At 50.4% G+C, this 21,377-nt stretch overlaps 1 protein-coding gene across 3 annotated transcripts; it reads right to left on the reverse strand.

Moving 5' to 3' along the window:
* Positions 1-65: 65 nt before the first annotated feature.
* TBCEL (tubulin folding cofactor E like) lies at positions 66-20,512 on the reverse strand. 3 transcript variants are annotated; one of them, XM_009098040.4, is made up of 8 exons: positions 20,435-20,512; positions 16,289-16,438; positions 13,894-14,033; positions 11,792-11,973; positions 10,580-10,836; positions 8,911-9,037; positions 8,288-8,404; positions 66-4,284 (listed from the first exon to the last, which is right to left on the reverse strand). In XM_009098040.4, exons 2-8 carry the CDS (start codon positions 16,419-16,421, stop codon positions 3,966-3,968), a joined length of 1,275 nt encoding a protein of 424 aa, XP_009096288.1. In that variant the 5' UTR covers positions 16,422-16,438; positions 20,435-20,512; the 3' UTR covers positions 66-3,965. The 3 variants fall into 3 exon arrangements, with proteins under 3 accessions (XP_009096288.1, XP_018778645.1, XP_018778644.1); XM_018923100.3 differs by lacking the exon at positions 20,435-20,512 and adding an exon at positions 18,086-18,226; XM_018923099.3 differs by lacking the exon at positions 20,435-20,512 and adding an exon at positions 16,678-16,915.
* Positions 20,513-21,377: the final 865 nt, after the last annotated feature.

A 21,377-nucleotide genomic window follows, 5' to 3' on the forward strand; every position in this document is an offset into this window, starting at 1 on the left:
GGGTGACAACAGGGAACATTTTTGCTTCAGGGGACACAAAAGTGCAAAGCTCAGGACACTGGGGGTTTTAGTGTAAAAACTTACATAAGTTTATTGAACTGATCCAAACCAATGACCTATTTTGGCCTGAATTCCACCCACTAAGTCTGCGAGCAAACCAAAGGCAAATTGTGGGAGCGGGAGGTGTATCCCCTGGGAGAGAAACCAGAATAAAAAACCAGATGGACTCACAGTTCTTCTTCTTTGAAATTACATATGGATGCAACATTAACAGGGAGCAAGAACAGATCTTCATGTTTAAATTATATTTGAAGTTTCCAGGAACTGCAGAAAAGCAATCACAGAGGCAAAGGCCCGAGGTGGCTGAAGCCCCTCTAAGGTTGCTCTGGGGAAGGCGTCTCTCTGCTGCCTACAAACGTGCCACATCCAAACGAGGGAGGCACAGCTGCCAGGAATACACATTTCAGCCTCTGGGCTGCTTTCAGCACCTCATTTGCATTCTCAAATCTCGCACACACGAACAGAACCCACAGAATCTCAGTGACAAGAGAGGAGGCAGAGCCGTGACACCTCTGTCGGATTGCAGACCCGAGGAGGAAAGGGCACAGGGAGAGCCTGTCCCCAGCAGCACGTCCCCCAAGCCACCACGGGTCACACCTGCAGCTCCGAAAAACAAGGTTCCAAATCCCAGCCAGCGAGCAGAGGACAGCCAGCACCCCGTGCATATTCATAACAGAGATCTGCCTGGAACATCTGGCCAAAAATATGGATATTGAACAGGAACATCTCCAAAACCACACAGCACAGCCTCAAACTTGTCACACGGAGCCGTGGGACACTTTGGTATACAGCTGTCACCCGAGTCCTCGTGGAGCAGGTGCTCTGCCCGCTGTGCAGGCTGCCCGTGGCAGACTTTGATGCATGAAACAGCAGGAACAACACAACAAAAGCAGCCCTCAGGTAGGACACACAAGCCAGGGAAGCTTGCACATCTATTTTGTTTTCTCAAGTGGATGTGACAGACCCAGGGACCTTTAGCTGAAGAGGGCACGCGCTGGCAATGCCTGGACACGGCCCCTCCTGACGTGGCAGAGGTTTTAATCAAACCCCTTGGGTGCACACACAAGACCCTTCCCCACAAGGCACCATGATTTGGGGTATTTGTCACACCCTTGTGTGCTGTTTGGTCCCACTTCCCACAGCTCATCATCTGCACACACAAACTCTCTCTGGTTTTGGGGTGAGTCCTTCTCCTTGGGAAGCAACCAAGACTTTTGGTTTCTGCCCCACGATTGCTCCACTACCTGCACACAAGGTGAATGCCTCGAGAACAACCTTCCCCTGGAGAAGTGGCAGGGTGGTGATTTCATACCCGAAGGGACCAGGGGAGCAGGTCTGGGTGTCAGCACCAAATCCCCAGCACCTCTTAACCTTCTGTGCTCTCTTTTTCCATCTTCCAGTTCCCACCAGGTCTGTCACAAATAAAAGCAGGATTTACTGCCAGTTCTGAGCTGGTGACAGCACTGATCCCTATACAGACAGCCCAATTTTTAGTGGGCAAACAAACTTAAAAGCACATACTTGGGCCTCCTTTATCATCCCATTCCACTCTTTCTTTATTCCCTTCTCTGAAACCCAGACTCTTAATTGTGCTGAGGAAGTTGGTCAAGAGTTCCAGCATCTCACCAAGAGCAGGTACAATGCCATAAATACACCCACAGAGGCAATTACTGCCCTGCAGAATCGGGTCAGAGACACTTTTGCATCCCCACAGGTCTCTTGCCTCGGACTCTGCAGCCACTCAGGGATAACCTACCCACACTGGAGGTCAAGGGCTGAAATAGGCTTCTAATATTAAACAACCATATCTTCATAAAACTTTGCTTTATAACAAAATATCTTATTAACCACAACTTTTCCTATTGGTAGGTATGTATATATCATACAGAAGTGTTGGCTTAAGGGTTCTGCTATCAGGCAGCAAATTATTTTCACTGCCCAAACGGAAAATACATCTTCAGTAAAGCTCTAGCTTATAAAAGCATCATTTTATGTTCTACTGCCACTATCTCCCTGCTGTTAGGTACCATGGATCTATGAAAAATCTATGCTACCTGTGGAAAATCTCACTCCCTTCCCTATTGCTCATCTCAACGGGGCCAAGAAATTGCTATTTTTGGCAGGGGGATGAGGCACAAATTAGTAACTTGTTTTAAATCCTCCCATTTTAACCCTTGCTTTGGATGAGGAACTAATCCCCTCTGAACAATCCCCAAATCCTAAACCTGAAGACTATGAGATAATAATACTTTGTCCCCTCCCCAACGATCCCACCCCACAATCCAGTAAAATGTGAAGAGAAATACACAACTCCAAGAATACCAAAGGAGCTCGGTGATGTGGGAGAAAGCATCCTGGGAAAGAAAGTGCACGTGGGGATAAAGGGAGCATTTCAAAATGAAGGTCAGGAGTTCATGTGTAACTAGAGCCCTCGCTGCACAGCTCCAAAAACTGCTGAGCAGCTGCTTGTAACCAGGAAATTGGGAAAGTCTTGAACTTGGAGCGGGGAAGACACAGGAAAGCGAAACAAGAGAGAGAAAAAGGAAGGAGGATTTCACTGACCAGGCAGGGGGATCTGCTCTGCAGTAGAAAACGGGGACTACGTGAAGCAGCAGCACGCGATGCCTACGAGGGGGAAGCCAAGAGAGAGAGAGAGTGAAACCTGCTGAACACCCAGCGTGGGTCCAGCTGAACACCCAGCCCAGCGTGGGTCCAGCTGAACACCCAACCCAGCGTGGGTCCAGCTGAACACCCAACCCAGCGTGGGTCCAGCTGAACACCCAGCGTGGGTTCAGCTGCTTTGTTCAGGGAACCCAGCTGAACACCCAACATGGGTCCAGCTGCTTTGTTCCTCCACCTCCAGAGGCTGATCCGAGCCAACACATCCTCCGAGTCCGGACCCTAGGCAGGGACCCCGGGCAAAGTGCTAGGTTTGAACTGGTGCAACAGCAACAAACACAAACTTCAACTTGACTCTTCCTCTCTCCCAGGAGAGGAATTTTAGCCATTCCACTTGCAGCACCCACTGGTACAAGGTGAAGTGCACGGAGGAGCTCTTCAGCATCAGGATGGACAACAGGGGAAGCTGCTCTTCAATCCCTTGTTGACTTGTTGTTCTAAAAGCCCTTCCAACGCAGCGCTCATCCACCACCTCCCAAAATTCACTTTCCAACACATCCTTTATCCCCACAGGCTGCAGGCACCGTGTGAGATGGGTACAGCAGCCAAAACCTCTTTTTTTCCCCCAAAATCAGGTGGATATAGAGCGTGCACTTTGAAAAGAAAGTTTCTTTCTGGGAAGTTCTCTTTCTTTCCCCCATGTTGTGCACTCACAGAAAGCAAACCAGTGGAGAGAAGTGGATGCACTAAAGTACCTGAGCTCTGAATCAAGCAGAATACTGATGGAGATCTTTCCTGTGAACTCGAGCACAACAAAAGGTTGAAACAGCACCAAGCTGCAAGAAAATACTACAGCAAGCTCGAGCCACAGTTGGATAGCTAGGCCAAAGGGAGATCTGGTGGAGCAAAACACCAAAAAATTTAGGAAAAGAAAACAACAGGTTAAATTCTGCACCGAGCTGTCTCCTCCCTTATGGACCCTGGCATTGTTTAGCTTGAACAACTGACCATTCATGCCAAATCACGAGTATACCGGAGCATCAAAGGAAACATCAAGGTATTGCCCACACTGAAACACACATCCTGAAGTCAATTGTCACCTCAAGGTCACCTGCAGTGGATGGTGGGCATGGTTCTCAGATCAGGGCACTTCCTCCGGGCTAAGAAATTACCTGCTACAGAAACACAACCAAACCTCAACCAACCAACCGAAATAAAAACCTTGCAAAAAACTCCTCAATGCATGTGTGTGGGTGTGTGGGGGCGTGTGGGTGTGGGCAGAAAGGCTATTTCATTCTGGGCTCCACGTAAATTTTATCCCCATCCCGGATGCCGTAGGAATGCAGCGCCCGCGAGCTGTATTTCATCTCCTCGGGACCAAAAGGAGCTTCCTGGTCCAAGTAGAAGAGCAGCATGTTGCTTGTTGACAGCTGCACCACAGTTTTTAAGTGCTTCTTCAGCTCTGCCACAGTCTGGTCGAGGCGGATGGACATCTCCTCCACCTTGTCCTGGAAGTGAACCTCCACCTTGGCGCTGCTCTGCGGCCGCAGATCCACCACTGCCAGGGGCTCCAGCTTCCCGTACTTGGTCACCAGCTCGTGATACCTGGAAAATTCAACCAGTTCAGAGTTATGGGACAGTCAGTGCACATCTCCCAGGTCTGAGTGTGCTCCACATGAGACAACATTGACCCTGATTCCAGCTAAAAGCCCCGGAAAGCCCAAGCACTGCAGTCATTGTCCTACAGTCCCCAGGCTGCACCACGGCACTGGCGTGAGCTCAGTGTCCTCCCACTAGGGAGAAGTGTCTTGCTGAGGAAGGTGAAATTACCACCAGCCTGAGATGTTCAAGCTGACTGGTCTCAAAACAGCTTCCTGACAACCCAGTTTGGGCTCCTACAGTTTCAGAAATCCCAGCCGTGGCTGCAGTGGGATTTGGAAGAAAGAGAGGACGCCGTGCTCACAACTCTACGCCTCCTGCTGCAGTGAAAACACTTCACTGAAGAGTGCCAGAACCAAGGCAGTGCTCACAAAAAGAACACAGCCTTCAGCTTAGATTCTCAGTATCTGTGGCCTCACGACTTAACTGATCATCAGACATTCCTGCTGTTTTCCAAAAGGCCAGCTAGGTCCCAAATGTTACACTCCACTGAGCACAGGATCATCAAGATCACCAGAACAAGGTGAGCTGCTGCACAGTTTGAGAGCTGATAACAAACAGGGCACTTCTTGCCAGCTGATCCTTCACACCTGCTCTAAAACAAGATGGGAATTTTACTAGCAGAGGCACACACTCCACTGTCACCTTGTCCTTGCAGCCAAGTTCTCTGAGTGCTCTTCCCAAGGTCCCTGCAATGGAAAGTCTGTGTCACCCCTGCCCCCCGCCGGTATCGCTCCCATCGGGCCAGGCTGGATCTCCCTGCCTGGCTGGGAAAGAGGAGGAATGGCAGCACAAAACACAATGGCATTGGGATGACAAAGGCTGAGAGCTGCTGAGGACAGGTAACGTTTCAGAGCCCCGGCACAGAAAGCGCTTTGTGCTCCCGATGGCAGGCGGGGCTGAATGCGATGGGCGCGGTGTCACAGCCCCCGGGGCAGCCATGGGATCTGGCAGGCTGCTGACCCCAGGGAGTCCTGCTGGAGGCAGGAATGCTCCTGGAGAACAGCAGCCCCTCTGTGTGCTGGGCACTGAGGTAAGGGCCACAAGGCACTAGGATTTCCCCAGTCCCACGGACACCCCCAGAGCATCCCAAGCAGGACGGTGCCCTGCTCTCACGGGCAGGGTGGTGGGAGCAGCCCCATTTATCTGGGAAAGCCATTAGTGCTGAGAGAAAACATCACTCCCCACCTTTAACCCACCTGCAGGCAGAGCAAATGCCAGCCAATGTGGCAGCAGTGGGGAGGGCTTCTCCTTCTCTGGAAGGATTTGCCAGCAGCAGCATCCGATGGGAAAGGGGGAGAGAGGACCCCCAGCTCTTGCTGCTCCAACCCCTCAGCCCCCTTTGGGACATCCTTTAACTCTCAGCATCTCTGCTGCTGCAGAGCAGCAACAACCTCTGGGCCAGCCCCAATTAGTGTCATGATTCATGCTCCAAGAGTGAACTGGGCTGGTGGTGGGGAGAGGATAAAGAGGGGGACAAATTTCAGACAAGCTGAGAGAGAGAATCACCATAAAAGGGCCATGATTATCCAAATATGTGCTGTAAATATGTGGTGGTCAAGCAATGCTGCCTGAAATTTTCCTGTGTTGAGGAAGGGCAGAATGAGCTTTGCATCCTCCTCCTTGGTATGTGAGCTGCAAAGAAAGTGGGGAGTGTGAGTGACTGGCTGCCCTCAAATCAATCAGGACCAAGGCAGACTGGATGTTTTGGACCCCAATAATAGGCACCCTGGAGACTTTTCTAATCACCCCTTGCAGCCAGGCAGACACTGAGGCTGCTGAAGACCTGAGCCTGGCTGAAAGTGTCTGTGCTACTGTGCAGATAAACAGTGGAGCAGACAAGCAGAGGGCTCATTAAAACCCCCCAGACACGAGGACGTCACTCCACACGACAGCCAATATTGGATTGTGCACCCTGTAACCACGACATCCACAGAGATAAACTGTTCCTTCCATTTCCCTGCCTGCCTGATCCCTTCCAGCTGCAGACAGCAATGCAGCAAGCAGGGGGGTTCTGGTGACAGTGCTTATCACAGGCTGCACCTTGCCAGGCTGGAGGGGGGCTGCTCCCACTGGCAAGTTTTCCCTGCTCAAGTTCTCCCTGTGCTCGAGGCAGCACTGCAATGCAGATGTCAGACCCCAGCCACAACATGTGTGTCCTGATTAGTTTCTAATTGCAAACCACTTTTGGAGCCACCCCACACCAGATTTGGAAGTGAGGAAGGGGAAGCTTTAGCAACAAACAGATACAAAATCCCTCTGCAAGAAATGCCAGCTCTGCCTTTGGACAAGGGCTGCTGGTTGTGGGTCCAGGAACTGAAACCCAGCACTGGGGACACTCTCAGCCACCTGCAGCCTCGGTAGAAAAGAGTCTGCAGTGGCCCCCAACCCCTCCAGGACAGAACAACCCTCTCTGGCACTGCAGAAGTCTCTTGGAAACGCTGCACAGATGAAGGGATTCGGACAAAGAGGCCATTGACCATGAAAAAGGCAGCACCAGTGTTTAAAGGGTAAGAAATCTGAGGGGGAGGTAATTTTTCTAGCAGAAAGCTGGCATGTTGGTCAAAATTAGCCTGGTTTTCTTGGATGGGGGAGATGTCAGTCATCTTTTACATGAGATCCCACCTGCAAACCAATCCCAGTGGTGTGTGGTGATGTGTAACACACAGCCTGTTCCCATGTCCTAGGCAGCATGAGTGCCTAAAGCTGTACCCCACTGTGTCCTTCCCAGCAATATATGGATCACTGACATTCTGTCACCACCAAACACAAGAAATATGAAATGTTATGGAAATTAATCCCTTTTGGGAGCAGCACCATGAGCTCAGAGTCTCAGACTCCCCTTCCCCTCTCCTGCATTCTCTGTCTCTGCTGTTATCCCTTCCAATATTTCCTTCAATTTTTACGCTTCAAGGCTCTCTAAAATTACAAGTCAGAACTTGTCCTCAGAAAAAGGACCAGCTGTCTTGTCTCCCTGACTGCATGAGTGCCCTCTGCCTCTGAACTGACCCCAGCATGCTCTTAACAAATATTATAATCACTGACCCTATCAATATTCACACAAATGCCATGCCCTCATTCCCCTTCCCAGCCCCTTACTGGATTGGCAAGTCACATATGCAGTGCTTTAGAAAAACAAGAGGCATTTTAGCTGAGAGTTAAGCAGAGGAAAACACTGAGCAGATGCCATTTGCACCTCTGTCATCCATGCCAAGCCACACCTGTGACCTTCAGTGTGTCCCCACCTCTGTGCCCTCAGAGTCACACACACACCACTGTCCTACCCCTTTTCTGTAAAAAAAGGATAATAAAGCTTTGCTGTCCAAAAGCAGGTGAGGGTTTAGGGCAGAGGGCAGGTAAAGGCCTGATGCTCCATGATCCCTCCTCAGCCCATTAAAAGCAGTAAGTGGATGCTGGCACAAAAAACATACAGACTGAACAGCATCTGTCCAAGTTCATTAGTTTACCAAGATGAACAGATCATTGGATGTACTTTTTTGGCAAAGAAAACCCATCAGACTTGTGATTTGCAGGCCTGAAAGTGAGGGGACAGCTTCCCATTGCCAGGCACGTTCCACACACCAGATGGTCCAGGGGATTAGATGCCCTGGCCTGGCAGTGGAGAGCACGATGTGTCCTGGCTTTGGGCACTCCCAAACACAGGTGGATTATGAAGGGAGCTGTGGGAGAGGCCAGGAAACAGTGAAGGTCATGTCCTGAACAGCCCTGTTGTTTAATGGCACTTGACACACTTTTAAGACCAAATGTGACTCAGGAGTGACTCCACAATTCATCAGACAACACGAAAACAATTTCAGCCTAAAGAGACTGAAGGAGCCGAGGCTGGAGGAAGATGAGGGATGTCTTTTTCATGGCACTTATTTCCCATCACCTGGCCAGTCAGCACCCTTCTGTCCCTGCTGTCCACTGCAGGCCAGAGAGCTCCTACCTGAAGGGGACCTCCTCCTCGGGGAACTCCATGTAATAGCGGATGAAGAAGCGCTCCGAGTCCTCGCGCTCGCCGTCGGCCACGATGCTGCCGTTGAGCTTGGTGATGGATGGCAACCTGCAGGCACACACCAAGAGCCACAGTCAGCCAGGAGGGCAGCCCAGACAGGCTCAGCTACAAGGCTGGCACATCAAAGGGCCTCAGCTTTAACACCATGGGAATTCCTGCCAGGATGCTCAGGCCTCGATTCCTTTGAGAGAGTGGGAAAGTTCCATGGAATTTCTCAAGAATATCCAAAATTAGGCATTTTCATTTCACCACAGACATGCACCACACGTGCACAGATTTGAAGGAGATTCACAAAATCCCCTGAGAAGCAGAGCAGTCAGAGTTAAGATTTTCACTTCTCTGATTTTCCACAAAAGAAGCTCCAATCCTCCTGCATTTACACAGAACTCCTACCAACCTCTTCCTCTGATCAGCTGCTCCCACCCAACAAATCAAGCTCCAGTCTTTCTGCCTTCACACAGGACTTCATCTCCTGCCAGCCTCTTCCTCTGATCACCTGCTCCCACCCTTCCTTGCCTTGTCATGTTTCTGCTGAGCAGAACAACCCAACAGACCTGGCTATTAGCAGCTTCCTGCGCTCCTCGGTGGTGTAAGACTGCAGCAGAGGAATTCCCAGCAATTTCACTTCCTCCAGCTTCGGGAAAGAATTTAACTTGTCAATGTCTTCCCAGCAATGCAGACCTGCTCAGGAGAAAAGATTTGTGTTAACAAACACAGAAAACACATCATGGATCCAAGATATTCAGACACAGCCAAAGAACATATGTGACAGGAGAGTGTCACTGCTGCTCCTTTGAGAAGCTGGCTTTTTGCTGCTCAGAAAAAAATCAACATTGGCTTACAAGACAGAGGAGCTGAAATTCTCTTGTGCTGTTTCCAAGTGTATAAGGATGCTCTCCATGGCTTTTTTATGGACCACTCAGCCTTTGGGCTCACTGCTGGGGACTGACCAGCATCAGTGATGTGTCTATAAAGGGATGCTGCCCTCAGAGTGTAAAAGTCACCAGCACTTCTTTCATTCCAGGCATCACTAAACAGCCATCAAATGGCTTTACCTCACATACATGACCACCCTGGGTCCCATTTCTGCTCACAACCCAATGGTGAAACAGTCCCAGAAGCCATCCAGCCATTTAATGAAAAAGGTTTTAACTTGTTTTCAGCCCCCTCAAGACCTGACATTTGGGATTACAAAGCAAGCAGGGAGGGCAAAATAAAACAAAGCTGAGGACTGAGCACAGCAGAGCCACGATTTGTGGTGAGATCAACACAACTCATCTTGGAGTCCACACCTGCCAGAACTTCAGAGTGCAGCAGCTTTCTCTAAAACCCCCAAAAAAGTTTTAACAACCTCCTTGGGATTCCTATTTGACTTTCAGCTCCCAAAACATCAAAATGCAACACAGAGCCCACACTTCTTAAGCACCTGGCATCAAAACTGCAAAACTACTTACCAGAAGAGCACTTGTTCCTTGGTGAGGCAGTGCTTTCAAATGCAGCTTAACAGGCTTTTCCTCCTCTAGTCAAGCTTTTATTACAGGGATTCCTTGATGCTTACATTGTAGGGCATGTTAATAAAGTCCCTGCTACCTGCCTGACACTTCAGCAGCGCTTGCACAGCATATAAAGCTGTACAGAACAAAAGCTGCTGGTGCATGAAGCACTCCTGCAGATGAATTTCTGGTGTATGTGTCATACACAAACACATCACAGCCCCCACAAGCTGCCCTGCAGCTCCTTCTCTCCCAGCACAGGGTGCTCTTCCCAATATTTCAACTGCTCATTCTCTTTCTGAAAATTCTCTGGGGCTGGAGTGTAAAAGCAGCTGCCAGCATCACTTGTGAGGCTGTAATGACTGAGCACAGATTCTGCTGGGGGATGCCTGATCCACACTGCATACCTGCACATGCCCTCATTTTACCTGAGATAAAACAGGGAATAAAGGGAAAATGGGATTCTTTCATCCCTCCCCCTGCCAGACATTTATTTATCCTTCCCCAGCCAGGAGTACCTGGGGCAGAGATGGGAAACTACCACCATAAAAAACCTTTCCAGCTCATTTGGATTAACTGGTCCACACTGCTCTGACTCATCCTTTGATACAGACTGAGTACCCAAAGCAGCAGGAAAATCCCACAGATGGGCAAGTTCATTGCTTGTCATCTGTACAGAGGAGAGACTCTGATGGACCAACAAAACCCATCCCAGCTTCCAGGCTCTCACCTGACTTGTGCAAGTTGATGGATCTTAGGTTGGGGAAGAGCCTTGCCAGGGAATCTTCTGACTCTTCAATGGTGGTGAGGTTGTTGTTAGCCAGGATAAGTGTGTCCAGTGATGGAAACATAATTCCCAACTTTCGAATTTCAGTCCAGTCTTGAAGATTATTGTCAGTTATGTGGAGGAGCTTGAGAGACTGACAGCAAACTGGAGAACAAGACACTGTTTCGTAGTCATTAAGGCACAGGAAGAGTTCCTCCAAGCTGCACAGGGCAGAAAGGATCAGTCATCAATTTTATGGGATTTTAACACTACTTTCTCTAACAGCTCTGACAACCTCACTGCAGAGAAGCACTTTGAGCACTCTACAGAGTGTTTCAACTACATCCCTGCTCCCAGCCATATTTTCAGAGATTAAAAAACCTTTTATGTGCTCCCTGAGTCTCTCCCAGTATTGTGTAACAGATTGCTTGGGGTTGTCTTCTGCTTCTGTGCCCAACAAGCCACCAACCCAGCTCCTGCAGTGACTGGGACCTGCTCCCAGTGCTCTCAGCTTAATTTGAAATGGGATTTTGATACAACATTGATGATGATTTTTTCCCCCACATCACTGTCAAAGATTCCCATTAAAGAAAGAACAGATCCCAATAAAAGTTTTCAGACAACTGAACTCTCACAATCCCAGAGAAGTGTATGTTGGCCATGCAGGACATTCTGTTGTCATCATCTCTGCTCACAAAGCCACACAAAGAGGGATCAGTCATCAAAACAAAGCCACTGAGGACACCCACGGGAGCAGAATGCCAAGGTGGCCCGTGACCAAACCACAGAAATCAACACTTTAGCACAGAAAAGCAGGATGAAATATTCCTTGACAAGTGGCCAGACCTGCAGAGAACCTCCCATTTAAAAGGCATGTCCTGCACCATTCACTGCACAGTGACTCAGAGGGAAGTGGACCCTCCTACATTTTTGGGGCCATTATCCATCTCTGGTATTTAGGTTTGGAAGAAGAGAAGACCTGGGCTTTGCAGCACCACCCAAGTTTGGATTTTAGGACAGTGTAAGCACTCACCTGGAGCTCCCAAACTCCCAAAGGAAAACATCCCTTTTTCTCTACTGATGTTTGCATTCTCACAGCCCCCTCACCCCTCCCCACATGACTCCATAGCCCAGCCTTGACCTGAGTGCAGCAAACCCCCAGACTGCCAGGCTTACTCAGGCAATTCCTGCAGGATGGTGTGCACTGTCTCCCAGGAAGCTTTGCTGTTGTTGAGCACGAGTTTGCGGACGCCAGCGAAAGACCCCGCGCAACTTCTCTCTAAAACGGACAAACTGAGAGGGTTGGAACTCAGGTTTAGAAACTCCAGGTGGGGGACGTTGGACACAATTTTACTGACCTAAGTAGGAAGGGAAAAAAAAAAAACAGAAAGAAAGAAATGTGTATCAGGCAGTAATCGGACCTGTGGCAATAATATCCCACCTCCTCAAAGGGGCCCTGTGGAATCATCACAAAGCAATGATATGGGGGAAAACACAGGGATATCTACCTGTAATTCATACTCCAGCCACTCCTGATCTAGATGGATTGGTTAATTGCTCATTCTCCTCAAGAGTTCATTTAATTACACTCTAGGAGCAGCTTGATAAGAGAAAGGCAGTCCCTTGGGAGAGGTCATAAATCCACCTCAAGCCCAGCTGCACGTTTCAGGAGCCAGCCCTCGCTCACAGGGGGCCATGGGCACTTCTCCTGCCTCCATGGCCAAACCTGAGAACTCCTCCAGCTCCCCACTGCTCCCACAGAGCTCAGCCAATCCCCAATTCCCTCCTGGACTGGGGAACTGAGTGGGAAGCAGCTTCCAACAGCAGCAGGCATCAATGCAGAAAATAAATGTGAGTCAGAGAACAGCTTGGCTGGAGAGCTCCACTCCACAAAGCTCTGGGATGGGCAGAGGTGGGCAGGCCATGGCACACAGAGGTCAATAAATGGCCCAGCTGTTGGCAAAGGGGGATTGTCTCATGAACTCAGGTGTGAAATGAGTCTGCCTCACTCCACACCTCCTTCAGGTGATGTCATGGTGGGGGTGTTGCACCTCAGGAATTAAGAAGGCAAATTGGATGGCATCAGTCCACCAAAAACAATTTAGAAAGAAATGGTTTATGATGGATGATTGGAAGAAGGGTAGTTTTGTCAGTATGATACTAAAATAAGGAAAGGAGACATTAAAGTTCTTCTTAGTGGGTAGAATAAAATAAAAAGCTGCAGCAGTGATGATGTTCCTCCTGCCTGCTGAGAACTGGGCAGGCAGAAATTGGCTGAAATTGCAGCACAGGAGACTTAAATTACACAGTTTAGCCTATGAGGTTATTAGCTAAGCATGGGAACAGGCTACCCAGGGACCTGGAATCCCCAGCACGGGCAGATTTTAGGGGTGGGGAGATATTTATCTGGTGTTGATGGGCTGTGAAAACTTAATCCTGTCTCAGAGGAAGGGGCCAGCACACACAGAAGCCTTTCAGTCCCAGGGCAGCCTGAAGAGATGGAACACAGAGCAGGGTGTGAGATGTGCAGCTCGTGAGGGACCAGGGTATGACCAGGTATGAGCTCAGCCCCACTGAGCTGGGACACTGCCAACACTGCATTCCCTCCCTGCCTAAAGACATGACAATCTGATGGCACAAAACCCCATGATATCCTGGGTTTTTTCCACATATTTCCAACAATAAACACAAACATAAAAGGACAGCATAATCCACTGAGGAACTTAATGACACTTGAATGGATTGAGATTGTTTCACTCCTGTTACATTGCATTTATTGAGCATTATTTCACCCAAGCACTTCAAAGGATTTTACAACAGCATTTAGCATTAATTAATGAGGCTGCAGAAATACCCTTTGTGGTAAATATTATTAAATCTGTTCTGCAGATAAGGCAACAAATGTGGAGAGGGAATAAACACCTTGCCCACCATCAGAGTGGCAAAGCTGGGAATCAACTGCCACTCTGTTAAAAACTAAACTGCTCATTAACTTCTTGGTGCTAGAAATGCCAATTCCAGTGCTTTGCATGATGAAATGAAACAAAAATACAGATTTTTCACCCACAGGCCAAGACTGTAAGTCACAAGGCACAGGAGTGAAGTGCCACACTGGATTAATTTCATCATATGTATTGCTCAGCTGCTGTCAAAGTAAATAAACATCACCTTCAGAGATGAGAAAGGAGCCACAAAAATGGAACTCTCATCAATGCAACGCACTTGCAGTCAGCAATAGCTGTGAAAGGCACCCAGTGGGGTGCCCATCACCATTTTACCTCGTGCCAGTCTTCCAGTTTGTTGTCAGAGAGGTCGAGCTCAAAGACGTGGGCGCAGAAGGCGGCGATCTCGTTCTCGTCCCCGGCACAGGTGATGCCACAGCTGTTGAGCACCAGCACACTGGGCAGGTTCAGGCGGTCTGGCACAGGGAAAAACAAAAGCTGCCTCTGCTCAGCACTGCCTTGGAGTTACAGACCCCAACCCCAAACATGGATGTCACAGCCAGCAAGAGAAACCCACCAGCAATGTCAGAATTGACACTGATTTCAGGTTAAACGCAGATTTTGTAACTGCCACCATCCTGAAGCCTTGGTTGTAAACATGAAGTACCACTCCTATCAGTGCTCTTCAGTTCTTCCATGTATTTCTGTGCATTTCAGGCCTGTCCTTTGTCATGTATTGCTTGTCTCCTATCAGTCCTTGCCACAACTTCTGTTCTTCCCCAGCAGCTGCTGCTGCAGATAGGACACAGGACTAGGGGAGTGTCAGCTGCACAGACTCCCTTATCCTCCTGCCCTGAGCCCACTGGGCCTAGCAACAGCCAGGAGGTATTTAAACATTTCTTAGAAGGTATTTAAACATTTCTTAGGAGGTATTTAAACATTTCCTTTCTAAGCTTTCCCATCCCAAGGTTCAATGTAGAGCATTCAGCACTCATTCAAAACCTCAGGTCTCTGCTCTGCTTTTCTAGTTCTGCTTTGGTTTTGCTCCAGCTCCTCCTCAGACAGGTGAATGTACTCAAAGCATCAACCAAGGACTTGGACCTCAATTGCAGCCTGCTGTACTAAGGCTAAACCATGACAAAAGCTGGGGGTTTGTAACAGGAAACAATTTCCACACAAGAAATCCACGTTGAGGCAAGGCAAGCCATCAGTCTTACACTCCTTCATGTACAACATGGCTTTCCCACCTCTCTGGGGCAGGAAAATCCATTAAAAACTAACCACAAGCTTCTTCCTAAATAGGTGGCCCCTTTTCTCCTTAACACTGGACAGCTGCACAACTAGAAAGGGATTCTAGCAGCAAACAATTGCCTGGAGTCATCTGGGTTTCCAGGTTTTCTAGAGAGGGATTCTAGCAGCAAACAATCACCTGGAGTCATCTGGGTTTCCAAGTTTTCTAGAGAGGGATTCTAGCAGCAAACAATTGCCTGGAGTCATCTGGGTTTCCAGGTTTTCTGGCTCAGAAGAGCTTGGTTTCTTCTCTGGGAGTTACTAATGCAGTATTTGTAAGTCATGTCTCAGTCTCATTTTAAGATGTGGCCTCTTTTCAGCACCCCAACAGCTCAGGTGAGCAGGAGAGAGGTAAATTTACCTGCAAAGAGGGCACTGACTGAACATTCCTCAGGCCATTTCTGTTCTTGTTCATTCTGAGTGTGTTTCATCCTCAGCTGAACTCAGGCCCTTTTTTCCCCTCTGTCAAACCCAGGCATTGAAAACTTCATCCAGCTGATTTCCATGGCTGTTTTCCCCTTTGGGGCTGGTTATGACACAAATTGACCTGATGGAAGCTTAGATCACTCCTACAGATCATGATGGGCAGGATGTGTGACACAAAGAAGGGGCAGCTCTGATGGGATCAATGTGAATCTCAGACCCACCTGTACAAACCAAGAATTAAAAGCCAACATCAGAGCATGAGGGAAGACTAAAGGTGTCACATGGATCTAGTTCAGAGGAGATGGTGACACAGATTCTGCAGTCTGGGTGGCTCAAGGACATCCACAAACAGAACAGAGCTTCAGACACACATCTGGCTAAATTCCCTCGAGGCAGCAAGGTCAGGAGCACAGGAGAGGGGAATTCTCCACTAGGTCACAAAGCACTTGGTGCCTCGAGAAGACAAAGTAAAGACTGCAAGTTCAACTGAGGCACTTGTCACAAAAGCAGAGATTCAACAACTCAGCACTCTGCCTAAAATATGTCCCCTCCTGTCCCTGCAGGCATCAAAGCAAGCTGGTGGCATGGGAGCCAACCTCAAATTTAGATATTTGATGTATTTTTAAGCCACCTCTGCCAAAACACCAGTTGCTGCAGCCAATAATAAAACAGGACCAGTGGCCTGAAGGAAGGCTCCAAGGAGTGCTGAACCCCCAAACACAGACTGCACAGGGCCTTAGGTCCATCTTCCACTCACTGGAACTGGATGATCTTGAAGGTCCTTTCCAACCCAAATGATTCCATTCTGTTCTCTAATTCTGATTCTGTCACGCTGTAGAGAAATTTGTTTTTTTACAGCAACCAGTTCACTTTCTCCCTTTGTCATATTCCAATCTCTCAGCTCTCCAATAAAAAACCACATTGTGATGGTTCTTTTTTGGGCAATCCAAGGTGATTCCTCTTTCAGCTGATTGCTCCCAGCACCCCCCAGATGCTCAGAAAGATCAGAATTTACCTTTCATGGGTGAGCCCTGTGGAGTTGCTGGCACGTGCACCCCCATGCCAGGCCCACGGCGGTAGGGGAAGTTCTCAGGGCTGTATTTCTCACACAGAACTTGCATGAAACTCCTTCCACTGGGCTGGTCCATGCTCCCTTCTTGGACTTCTGGTTAAAAAAGAGAAAAATAGAGCATATGAGCAGTCAGCAAGTTATAATCACTTCTAACAGTGGTGCTTGAGAACAAGCAGATGGGTCACAGGTTTTATTTCTGAGCTCCAGATCCTCTGACAGGTCCTGCTTCAAATTCCAGATGAAAGTAAAACATTACTTGAAAAGAACACAAAGTCAGAAGATTTGGTGCTGTACAGACAGAGCATCACAGGCCAAGCTCAAGACCTCCTTACCCCACGTGCTCTTCCAGGACAATTCCAGGCTTCAAAAGGTGACTTCTGTACTTGTCACTTCTGCCCCTCCCACGAGGACTGTGAGAAATCCACAGCTACTCTCCAACACCCTTGCAGGGCAGGCAGGAGGGGAAGGAGCAAACAGCTGTTTGTGAGCAGGAGATTGCTCCAACAGCTGTTTGCCAACTTCCCCTTTCTGCTGTGTCACCAAACACTGTTTGGCCAGGCCCAAAGGCAATTTCTGCCAATTCCATTCTGCAGCTGCCTAATGTATCTGGGAGATAATAACTGTGCCCTTGGTATCTGGGCATGGCACAGAGCAGCACAGGAAGGAGGCCTGGCCTCATCACAGGAGCTGAGCTGCCTGCAGAGATACTGAGAGTCAGCTGGGAGTGGTTTTGGCACCAGGACCCCCCATGGCTGGGGCTCTGCCCTGCCCAGGTGGGACTCAGCCCCTCTCTCTGCCCTGTTTTCCTGTGCATTTGATGGGTTTGTAACACAGGAGCAGAGCTTGGCTCATGAATAGAGATTGCTGTTTCCAGAGGTCTCCTAGTCCTACCCATCATGGACACAGCAGCACAATCCTGAACGTGCAGGAAGCAGTGCAGGTCTCCTCCACTGCACAATTAGTCATAGGGCAGCTTTTCCACTAATAACTGCAAAATCACATTTTTGAACCTCAGACCTGGGCCATACATTCATTGCAAGCTATGTTGCTAATCTGGAATTAAAGTTTCTGCCCATTTCTTTCCCTTAGACTTGTCACAGGCAAGGAAATAAAGCTGGATATAAAATTATTAACAAAAGTGATTTCACTAAGGCTCCCTTTGCTGAGAATCACCTGCTTGACAAGTTCCACTTCACTTCTTCATGACCAGACTACCTAAAACCCACCAACCAAAAGGATTTGAGTAGAATAGGCAGCTATTGACTGAAGCATGTCATCATTTTAATATTCTATATAAAGTTTAAATGTCACAAAAAGGACTTACAGGATTAGTCTTTAAAAAAACCCAAAATCATCATTTTCATCTCTCAACAGCTTGGTTGATTCATAGCTCAAACTTCACTCATGTCACTACTCAATCTAGAATCAAAAAATAAATCCTCAGACTGGAGTTTGATAGGAACAAGGCATTTAGTCTTAGGCTAAACCATCCCACATGGTACAAGAACAACGTGCCCTGAGAGCCAAGGCTCCAGGCTGAAAGGCCTCATTCTAGAGTGATTTGGGAGCTCAGAACCATCCCCAGACAGACAGACAGAGCTTTCCAAACACCCATTCACTCCTGGTCTGGAAATTCTGGAACTCCCATGTGCATAAAGCCCTCTGTCCTTCACGTGGCTTTTCCATCCCTCTTTATCTGCTGACCAAACATCAGCTGGAAATTCCACAGGAGAAACTCACCTTAGAGACAAAAAATGCTGCTTTCAGCTCCAGTGTGAGAGCAATCCAGAACTGAGCAGAAAAACTACTGACATTTACATCCAAGAGCTTTGAATCCCCAACATTTTCTTCCTCCAGCTCTACTTTTGAAAACCAGTGCCACTGTGAGATGACAAAAATGTTGTGGAGCAGGCAGTCACCTTTCCCAGCTCCCCTCCCCTGGGATTCCAGGTCCCCTGTAATCATCTGTCACTCCTGTGGCTTCTCTGAACCCCCACAAGTGCCTGGGAGCAAGGAGCAGCAGGATGTGCAAAGGGAATGACAGGTTCCAAGGGAATGCTGGCAGCACCAGGCCAGGACAGGGTGACCTGCAAGGTGCACGTTTCTGAGTGTGGCCCTGCTGACAGCACCAGGGACAATTCAGGGCCCAAAATAACTCTGGGTTTTCTAAATGACAGCACAGAGTGCACACGAGGCACTTGGGCTCTGAGAGGTGGCAACAAAGAGCCTTTGTTGTTATGTTTAAGTGCTCTGCTGCAGGGCTGTGGTGCCAGTGCGGAAGGACAGAGAATCCCAGAATGGTTTGGGCTGGAAGGGACCTTAAAAATCATCTCATTCCCATCCCTCAGTCCAACACCTTCCACTGTCCCATCCAACCTGGTCTTGGGCACTGCCAGGGATCCAGGGGCAGCCACAGCTGCTCTGGGCCCCCTGTGCCAGGGCCTGCCCACCCTTACAAGGAGGAATTTCACCCCAATATCCAGCCTAAAGCCACTCTCTGACACTTTGAAGCCATTCCCCTTTGTCCTGTCACTCCAGGCCCTTGGAAAGTCCCTCTCCATCTCCCTGCAAGCACTGGAAAGTCACAATGAGGTCACCCCAAACCTTGTCCTCTCCAGGTAAACAACCCAAACTCTCCCAGCCTTTCTTCCCAGCAGAGCTGTTCCATCCCTCTGATCCCCTGGACTCTCCCCAGCAGCTCCACATCCTTCCCCTGCTGGGATTCCCCAGATGGAAGCAGCACTGGGAAAGGTCTGGAAAAAGGGGCAGGACCCTGCCTTGAGATTGAGTCCAGGGAAGCCCAGAGTGCTGCTGCAGCTGATGGGTGAAGGGGGAGCACTGAAACCATCAGGGAAAACATTTGCAGCTGATGGGTGAAAACACTGACACCAGCATGGAAAACATTTCCATCCCCTGTGCCCTGAACCTTCCAGAAGAAGAGACCCTTCAGGAGAATGACATCATTAATGGCATGCTAATGAAATTCCAGTGCCACTCAAATGCCTTGGGGGCACATCCTGAACAGTCACACAGCAAACACATCCCGATGTGTTTGTACACACCAAACAAAGCCTCAGGAAGGGATAAATAGCACAAACATCCGTCTGCAAGGAGCTGCAACATCGTTCTCCCGAGACGTGATTCAGGGGAATTGTTTTTGAGATGGTCTCCAGAGGCAGAGGAGTGAATCACAGAATGCTTTGGGGTGGAAGGGAACCTTGAAGATCGTCCAGTTCCACCCTGTGTGCCCAGGGCAGGGAGATCCCAGCAGGATTTCCCAAGGATTGCAGCAGGGCAGGGAGCCCGGCCAGCTGAGCCACCAGGCCAAGCCACCCAAGCCACTCTGCCAGGGCCCCCATCAAACCCAGCAGGGCTGTTTGCTCCCCCACCCCAGCACTGTGCTGAGGATCCCAGAGAGCATGCAGGGGACACCCGGACTGTCCCTTGTCCCGCTCTGGCCCGGCTGTGCCCCTGTCCCAGGGCAGCAGCGCTGATTGCCCGTGGGACATCCCCGGCCCTGCGGCTGGGCCCGGGGCAGGACGAGCCCCAGCTGCCCCCTGCCAGCTCGGGCCCCGCCGCCCCGAGCCCCCGAGGCCTCTCCCCGCCCCTCACACGGCCTGGCCCTGGCGCTATCACTGCCCCTGTCCCCTCATACGGCCTGGCCCTGACGCTATCACTGTCCCTGTCCCCGTTCCTGTCACTGTCACCATCCCCGTCGCTGTCACCATCCCCTCACACGGCCGGTCCCTGTCACCGTCCCAGTCCCTTCACACGGCCTGTCCCTATCCCCGTTCCTGTAGCTGTCCCCATTCCTGTCGCTGTCACCATCCCCTCACACGGCCTGTCCCTGTCCCTGTCCAAGTCCCCTCACACGGCCTGTTCCTGTCCCCGTCCCTGTCACTGTCCCAGTCCCCTCACACGGCCTCGGGCTGGCCCCGGCTGACAGCGGCCTCCGCGCTCCCGCACCGCGCCGCTGGCGGGGCCGGGCCCGGGGGGTGCCGGAGCGGCCCGGGCGGTGCCGGGGGTGCCCCGCTGTCCCCTGTCCCCCGTCCCCGTCGCCGCTGTCCCCCTGTCCCCAGCCCCGCTCACCCAGGCCCGGCCGCCGCGTCCCGCATCGACCCGGAAGCAGCTCCAAACATCACGTGACGCCGCGCGCGGTCACGTGGCGGGGCGCTCCCCCGTTGCCGTGGAGACGGCGACGCCGATGACGTCATCCTTGTCTCCAAGGAGGGTTTCCTTGGGATGCGACGGGAAGAGCGATGGCAGCGGGTCAAGGACGAGATCCTGACCCTCTGCTGGGCTCGGGAGGCGCCTCGGGAGGGCTGTGGCCACCTCTGGGCTCCGCAGCACAGCGGGGACAGCGACATCCCGGAGCGGGGCCAGGGAGGGTGACACAGATGAAGGGACAGGAGCATCTCCCTGACAGGGAATTGGGGCTGTTCAGGGGCTCAGAAGGGACCTCACCTCTGTCTGACAGTGCCCACAGGGAGAGCTCCGAGCAGGACCCAGACTCTGCTCTGGGGGCGCAGCAATGGCACAAGGGGAATGGACAGGGACTGAGCCCAGAAGGTTCCACCTGGACAGGAGGAAGAACTTTATGATTCAGGGACCAAGTCACCCCCACTGGAGAGATCCCAAACCAGCTGGACACAGCCCCGTGCCTTGGCATGACCCTGCTGGACCAGGAGGACCGGGTGACCCACTGAGGTCCTTGCCCAGGCCCAGTCTGATTCTGTGGTGCCACACAGAGCTGGTGCCAAGACCCTGCAGTGCCAGGCCCAGCTCTGGGCACAGGAGTTGCCTCAGGGTGGCACCCCCCCTGCTCCCAGGCTCCTGCTGGAGCCAGATACATTAAATTACCTAAAACCTGCCAAGCCACAACCACATAAAATCACCTAAAACCTGCCAAGCCACAACCACATAAAATCACCTAAAACCTGCCAAGCCACAACCATGTAAAATCACCTAAAACCTGCCAAGCCATACCCACTGCATGCCCAGGATGTAAAATCCAGCAGCACTGGCTGTGCTG

The sequence above is a fragment of the Serinus canaria genome, chromosome 24 (genome assembly GCF_022539315.1).
Source record: "Serinus canaria isolate serCan28SL12 chromosome 24, serCan2020, whole genome shotgun sequence".
NCBI classification, from domain to species: domain Eukaryota; kingdom Metazoa; phylum Chordata; class Aves; order Passeriformes; family Fringillidae; genus Serinus; species Serinus canaria.

Coding starts and splice junctions, on each gene's coding strand:
- TBCEL (XM_009098040.4), bottom strand. CDS start 16,421: ATGGACCAGCCCAGTGGAAGGAGTTTCATGCAAGTTCTGTGTGAGAAA. Junction 8,405..8,910: donor AGGAAGCTGCTAATAGCCAG/GTCTGTTGGGTT, acceptor GTGTGCCTGCAG/GTTGCCATCCATCACCAAGC. Junction 4,285..8,287: donor GAGGAGGAGGTCCCCTTCAG/GTAGGAGCTCTC, acceptor TGAATTTTCCAG/GTATCACGAGCTGGTGACCA.